At 40.3% G+C, this 7,284-nt stretch overlaps 1 protein-coding gene across 3 annotated transcripts in view; it reads left to right on the top strand.

Moving 5' to 3' along the window:
* The first annotated feature begins 235 nt into the window (after positions 1-235).
* LOC128938477 (protoheme IX farnesyltransferase, mitochondrial) overlaps positions 236-7,284 on the top strand; it is a 96,781-nt gene continuing 89,732 nt past the window's right edge. For 2 of the 3 annotated variants that reach the window (XM_054278754.1, XM_054278753.1), the window contains exons 1-3: positions 236-323; positions 1,514-1,638; positions 3,112-3,436. In XM_054278754.1, coding sequence (XP_054134729.1) covers positions 281-323; positions 1,514-1,638; positions 3,112-3,436 — 493 coding nt within the window. In that variant the 5' untranslated portion in view covers positions 236-280. The remainder of the gene's footprint in view (positions 324-1,513; positions 1,639-3,111; positions 3,437-7,284) is intronic. The other variant, XM_054278755.1, reaches the window with a different exon arrangement.

Raw genomic sequence — 7,284 nt, 5'->3', positions numbered from 1 at the left:
AGCCTTTTGACTCCTTCCACGCCGCTTTTATATATTGGCCTGGGGAATTTCAAACTTCGGTATAAAAAAAACTCCCACTCCCTCGGGGCACGGCCACCCCCCGTCGGCGAGCAGCCCAAGGCTCCAGGACTGCGCTGACACGACCGCCCCCCGGTCGGGACAGCCCCGGCATGGCCGCTCCGCCTCCGCGGCAGCGCCGACCCGGAAAGCGTTTGGAGGTCGCGCCGGCAAGATGGCGGCGCCCAGGCGGTGAGAGGAGAGCGGCGCAGCAGCCGCGGCCATGAGCGCCGCCCGCAGCTGCCGCCCGCCCCGGGCGCTCGCAGGTACCGCGGAGCCGTAGGGCGAGAGGGCCGGTGTGCGGGCAGGGCCGGGGCGGCCCGGGGCTGCTCTGTGGAGCGGTCCCCGGAGCCTGCAAGGCTATGCGTGTGCGTGTCCCCGTGTGCGCGGTGTCCCCGTGTGCGGGGTGTCCCCGTGAGCCAGGTGTCCCCGTGTGAGGCGTGTCCCCGTGTGCCACACTGCGCTGTGTGTCCTCCACACGTGTTTGACTTTAGGGCTCTCCTATGGCAGCTGCTTCCTCGCCAAGATAATCTTGTCGATAGTGTATATAGTGGTGGGACAATACTGTGTCGTATGATGCTCCATCACCAAGGCTGCCTGAGCTCAAGCAGCGTTTAGACAACCCTTTCCAGGTCAGGGTGGAATTGTTGGAGTGTCCTGTGAAGGGCCAGGAATTGAATTCGATGATCCTTGTGGGTCTTTTCCACCTATATTCTGTGAAAATACGTCTTACTGATGCTCGGGAATTTGGAAGAAACACCCAAAATTATTGGGGCTTCCCTACAGTGTAGTTTTGGGCCCCTTGGGATAAGAAAGAAAAGGGGGGGTTGGAATGTGTCCAGGGAAGAGAACGGAGCTCAGGAAGGGTCTGGAGCACCAGAAGCAGCTGAGGAGGCTGGGGGGCCTCAGCTTGAAGAAAAGGAGGCTCAGGGGAACTTCCCATTCTCCGCAATTCCCTAGCAGGAGGATGAAGCTAGGTGGAGATTGAGCTCTGCTCCCAGGAAGCAAGGGACAGAATAAGAGGAAGCAGCCACAAGTTGGGCTAGGGGAAGTTTCTGTTGGATATTAGGCAAAATTTCTTCTGTGAATGGGTGGTCAGGCACGGGCACAAGCTGCCCAGGGCAGTGATAGAGTTACCATCCCTGTAAGGGTTAAAAAGCCATGTGGATGTAATACTTGGGGACATGGTTCGGTAGTGGACCTGGCTGTGCTGGGTTAATACTGAGATTTGATCTTAAAGGTATTTTCCATCTTTAATGATTCCATGATTCTGCAGTGTCATGTCTTTCACCTGGAGAAACAAACATTTTCCAGTACCTGACCCTGGTTTCCATTTGTGGGGCTGTCCTGTGTCACAGCTGACAATAGGCACTGTAGTCTCAATTAGAAGCAAACTCAGTGGCAGAGAAGAAACTGGAATCTGCTGTTACTTTTTTTCTTGTTTTCCGTTAAGCAGGATTATTTGTGTGGCGCCTGAGGAGCACTGGTGCACGGCAGATACCGTGCCGGTTTGTGCACCTTTACCATGTGACCAGCAACAAGTTGATTACCTTTCAGTACTTCAACTTTCTCAAACGAATGGTAAGTCACGGAGTGTATCTATCCCCTAATTTTCATTCATCCCATGTGATAAGTCAAAAGGGAGATTAATTGATAAGAGTAATTTTCTTATCAGCCAAACTCAGCTAATTTAAGCATTTCCATTTTTCACTAAATCAGTCAAAGCACTTGGTGTCCTAAAACATCTCAGGCTGGAGGAAACCTTTTGTAGCAAGGACAGTGCCTTGTGTTGCAAAATCTCCCCTGCTTGACAGGAGGCTTCTGTACCCTTGAAATAGGGCACTCACCTCCTGTTGAGAAACTTGACATAAAATTATTTTTAAATAATTATTTATAAAAAAGTCACTTTTTATAATAAAGTCACATCTTGGCTAGCAGTCATACAAGTAGTAGATGGAACTCACTTGTGGAGGTGGTGTGTTCTCAGTTCATTGGTTTATTTGAGTCAAAATTCCTGAGCTCATTAAGTTAATGGGTTACATTTACAGTGTGCTGTTAGTTTTAGGTATTAAATAAGCTGTAATTATCATTAAGCCCCTTGAAATTACATCATCTTCTTTGACCAGTTGTGTCATATGGTGGTGGATGGTAGCAATTTTTTAAAATTGTGCTGCTGGTTTGAAGTGTATTCACATTGCTCATTCAGAGTTGCAGACCACTCTTCTTCATTGTAATTACTACTGTACACTTGAAATCAGGATTGGTTGAAAGTTCTTTATTTCTATGCTTCTGGTGCTTGAAATAGATAGAATATTTGGGGGAAGAAAATATGAGAAGAGAATTTAAATGCTCTTTTTCTTATTCTGTGTTTATTCTGTGAGCTCTAAAAGAGAGCAAACAACTCTATTCTGATTTATTGTTCAACATATTTTCCTTTGAAATTTGTTGTCTAATTAATTAAAAAAAATTGGCATAAATAATAATAGACTAATATGGGAGATGATTTTATATCATAAGTGGTAGATTGTCTTTTTTGGAATATTTTTAATTTTTTCATTTATTAAATATGCATAAGTTTACTACTTATGTTTGGAAACTGAAGTTGTGTGGGCATTTGTATATTTTTCTGTTTAAAGGTGAATTTTGTTTGGTCAAAGGTTGGGCTCAATGACCTTGGAGGTCATTCCAACCTTTATTATTCTGTGAAATCGTTCAGTTGTAAGTTACATTGGATTACGTAGTGGTTTTGAATATGAACAAAGAGTTTGCTGTTGTAGCTGTTGGGGGGGAAGTAAACATTCAAATGCAATTTTCCAAGCTTACATAAACATTGATTCAGCTGTGAGTTGTAAAGCTGCTTTTGTAATAACTAAGCCAACTTCAGAAGTCTTTCTGTGTGTGATATAAGTGTCTGAAATTCAGACTAACTCAGTTGTGTCATAGAAGTAATTCTCCTAACAAGAATAAAACAGTAGTAATATTCTTGGTGTTAATAAAGTGAAATGGACAGAAATATCTTTATCTATTTGTTTTAACATTTCTCATTGTATTTAGTATGTAACACAGAGCAACAAAGACCTCAGCCAACGAGCCAAGCCCAAGTCCGATTCAATTGTGTCTCCTTTTCGTGAACTTCAGCAATTGGATCAGGAAAAAAAGGTTGTACACAAAATTAGCTCAGCTTCACCTGTTCCTCAGTCGTGGCCTGAGATGTCAAGGAGAAATGAGTTGAGAGAAATGAAATCAGCTGCAGAAACTGAAGACTCAGTCATACCAGGGGGAGCTGAATCCAAGGAAGACAGACAGTGGAAAGAAATGAAGCTACGGCCGGATGATTTGCCAGGAATTTTGGCACGCTTGTCCAAAATCAAGCTTACAGGTATAACTGGTAATTTTTTCTCATTTCTCCGCATTCTGCTTGAAACAGAATTCTTTGGGATGTTACTGGTATGGTTTAGTTTTGCATGTGATAATTCCCACTTTATTGATGCTAAGTTGGATCAATTTCAATCAAGTATGTGCTAGGAAAATTGTTTTATGGAAGCATTTAATAGTTGTCCCATTAATTTTGTTTAAAAACAATGAGAGTCAGCTAGTTTCTGGGAAATAGGCAAGTGTTAGTAGACAGACTACAGTGAAACTGGGTAAGGAAGTGAATTTACAAATAATGTGTTCAGTATTTGAGGTTGTCTTGCTTAAGTTTTCCAATGTTTTGTCTTATTTACATACCTTTCACTATAGTACTGCTGGTTGTGAAATTAGCACTAGAAGTCCCAAGGTAAGATAATCCAAGCGTTTTCCTATATTAGAAAGGAAAATGTTTGAATCTGACTGATTGAATTTTGTAAAAGAAGATCTGATTTACTTTTCAGACATTGATAGTGTTGTCTTTTCAAACCGGCAATTTGTTAAGCAATTGCCTTGCAGCCTTAACTACATTTTGTCTTGTTCAAGTAATAATACTTAACGACTTTATGTAACTCCTTTGCCAATAGGAGCAATTATAAATTACCCTTTTGCCAATAGGTAGTGCTGTGTATACTTTTATTTCTAAGGAGGCTCTAATTATCTGAGCAAAGCCTTACATCTTGTCTATGATATAAAGTCCAAGAACAGAAATGTAATTTCCTAAGTCCTTGCCTGGGAGCTCTCCAGTTGGTCAAGTGAATTCCTCATAACAAGACTGTTCTTTGCCCTAAAAATTTGTTATAATGAATGTCCTGAATTCAGTTTACTTTTAAAAACTTTTTTGTCTTGCAACATATGAGTTTTCATTGTTTGTTTTTCTGTGGAAAAAGCTTGCTGACCACATAGAGTGTGTAATGGTAATTTACATTTTCATCTGTGTTCCTGATAAATCTTGTGTTTTGGACTTGGCACAACTGATCTTGTTTGCGCATCCTAATTTTTTTCCTCATTGTTTTTAGAAAGCCTTAGGTCATTGATTTTGTGCTGATTAAGGGACCAGAGAGAAAGAAAATTGACTATTGTTGAAAGCACTTGAGGTTTTTTTATATGTTTGCTGATGGGTAAGCTCAGTGCTTGTACCACATCTCAGTGTTACTGGTGCTTCTTGAAATGGGAGTTTCAACAACTTCAGCAAGATGGGAGAGTGTCATTTTCAAGAGAAAATGTCATGAGATACATTTCTGTGTGGCCTCAGAGTTGCTGCAAAACTCTTCAACAGTTCCTGGTAGCTTCTTTTAACTAGGCAAGCACCACTCTAGATTTAAAATAGGGCATAGAAGGCAAAGGTTAAGGAATTTAATTCCCTTCAGGACTATTGTTTTTTATGACAGTGCCTTTTGAAGTGTAAGCTTGACTGCTAGTTTCTGAACAGCTGTACAATTTTTAATCAAGCTTGCAAGCCTGTTGGAAAAGGGACTGTGATTTTAGTCTATCTCTGTCTTATCATGTGCTTGGAGGAATTCTTGATCCTAGGTAAATGTAGTAAACTTCATCTATTGAGAAGGTATAGAGAGATACAGGGAAAAACTTACCCTCTTTTCTCGTTGTGATCTTTATGTGTTTGGTGTGCAGATTTTTTGTAAGTGGAAAGTGTAAAAGAGTAAGCTGGATGAAGATGATTTTGTAGAAGGAGAGTTCTATTGTTGTTCTTTATTGGTCATGGGATAGGATAGGCCGTAAGCAGGAATAAGACTGTGTGTAATATGTAGAGCAAGGAAAATTTTTAACAACTTGTGTAATCATTTAGACAAATTATATATTCTGTAAAGACTGTGGTGTTGTAGTTCTTTGATTTTTTTTTAAAGAAGAATATATTCTCTGAGGTCAGTTTTTAAGTTGCAAATGTCATACAACTCAGTTCCTTTCACCCGTGAAGTTGTGATAGATCTCATATCCTGTGTGGTTTTTTTGGCAGACACTTTATTTATACTTTTTAGAGTATGAAATAACAAAAAAACAAACTCTGCATGATGCCAAAATGGGACTTCCTTATGCTCTGTTCTTTTCCTGTTGCTGCTGGAAAGAGATTTTTTGTTTGTAGTATGAACTGTACTTCACCTTGGAAAGGAAATGAGTTTTGCTATTTCCATGCTTCATGTAAACTGCAGCTTTTGTGACTCTGCCGTTAGAAACTCTGCCTTAAAAACAGGAATAGATTTTTGTTTATATTCTTTTGCCATAGAAAACAATTAGGGAACTTTTCATTAAATGTCACATAATCTACCTTTTTGGGTTCAATTTTCATCCATTCCCATCTCTGTGGTGTTTTATGTTGGCTGCTCTCTGAACAGCTGTATCCTACCACCCAGGCACTTGGAAAGCTAATGCATCTGTCTGATAGATTTTCAGAATTATAAATGCATTGTTTTCAACTTGATCCTAAAGCTGCTGTGTAACTGAAAATAGGAGAGAGACAAGGGAAGGAATGGGAATAAGGAAATTCCAGCGATTTGTAATGCATGCACACGCTAGGAATTTCAGGTTGTCTCGTCTTCTTAAATTTAACTTCAAGTTTAGATTTAAGTAATGTTTCCTCCAAGGATTACAGATGAAAACTCAGATGAACTATATGTAAAACCACAGGAAAATCAAAGTTCAGTTTTTAGTTTGGGCAAACTGAGGAAAGCATGATATGAAAAATGATGAGTATTCCCTTAGATAACGCTCTAGGGTTTGTGGACATTTCCTTGTTGTTGCTCCTGTAGCATGTTGGTCTTTCTGTGAGGACAAGCAGCTAAATTGGAACAGGCTGTTCCATCCCTGGAAGTGTTCAAGGCCAGGTTTGATGGGGCTTGGAGCCACCTGGGATAGATTCCACCCCCCCCACCCCATAGGGGGTTGGAAATAGATGATGTTCAAGGTCCCTTGCAACCCAAACCATTCAGTGATTCCATGATTCTGTGATGTGCAGCAGCTTGTGTCTTTGAGAAAAGACTGATCATGGTGCTCAGTGCTTTAGTGCAATTGGCAGGGTGGTGATCAGTCAAAGCCTGGACTTGATGTCTTGGAGGTCTTTTCCAACCTACTTGAATCTGATTACATAGCACCTGTCTGAGATGTGGGTCAACGTGTGCAGACAAATATGCTGATTTCTGAGCATTTTCAATTTTGAAGACTAAACTAGAAATTTTTTTCATACATCTTGTTACAAGAAAATAATTCTGTTGTGCATACTAGCAAACAGTATTGGATGTATTGCTTCTGTATGGATTTCTGTCTGTGGAATAGTGATCCTCTAGCACAAATGTGCTGAACCTGAAACCAGAAGCCTGAGATATTTGGTACTGATTAAAGGTGTGATTGTGAACATCCTACTTCATCTCTTGTCTGTTGTGTATTGGTGACACGATGATGAAGATCTGGTTTTGCAGATGACTCTTGACGCTTACCAAACTGCAACAATGACTACATAAGGGGTCTGTGTTGTGTTTGTAGGCTGAAGGTCTGGTAATAGCTGCTATAGTAAAAAAATGCATTTACTTTAGTGGATGTCTTCTATGTTCCCAGTTAATTCTGGAATAATAGCATTTATTCTTTAAATGAAAACTTCAGTATGGCCGGAAACTTTGAAAAATATTTATTGGTTGTTACTGTTCTGATTATTGCCAGTTTACCTTTATTAACAGTTCTAAATATATTTAATATACTTGTCAAAGTAGTTCTTTTGTGATTATTAAACCAGTAACTATTATCGCATCAAAGAAACTAAAGCATTCTGGCAATTGGTTTTCCATGCTACAAGAAAAGCAAATGAAATAA

The sequence above is a fragment of the Melozone crissalis genome, unplaced genomic scaffold (genome assembly GCF_028551555.1).
Source record: "Melozone crissalis strain CALT ecotype California unplaced genomic scaffold, PUWL_Pcris_2 ptg000026l_1, whole genome shotgun sequence".
NCBI classification, from domain to species: Eukaryota; Metazoa; Chordata; class Aves; order Passeriformes; family Passerellidae; genus Melozone; species Melozone crissalis.
Note: the sequence above shows the minus strand (reverse complement) of the source record. Positions and strands in the feature narration are given on the sequence as shown.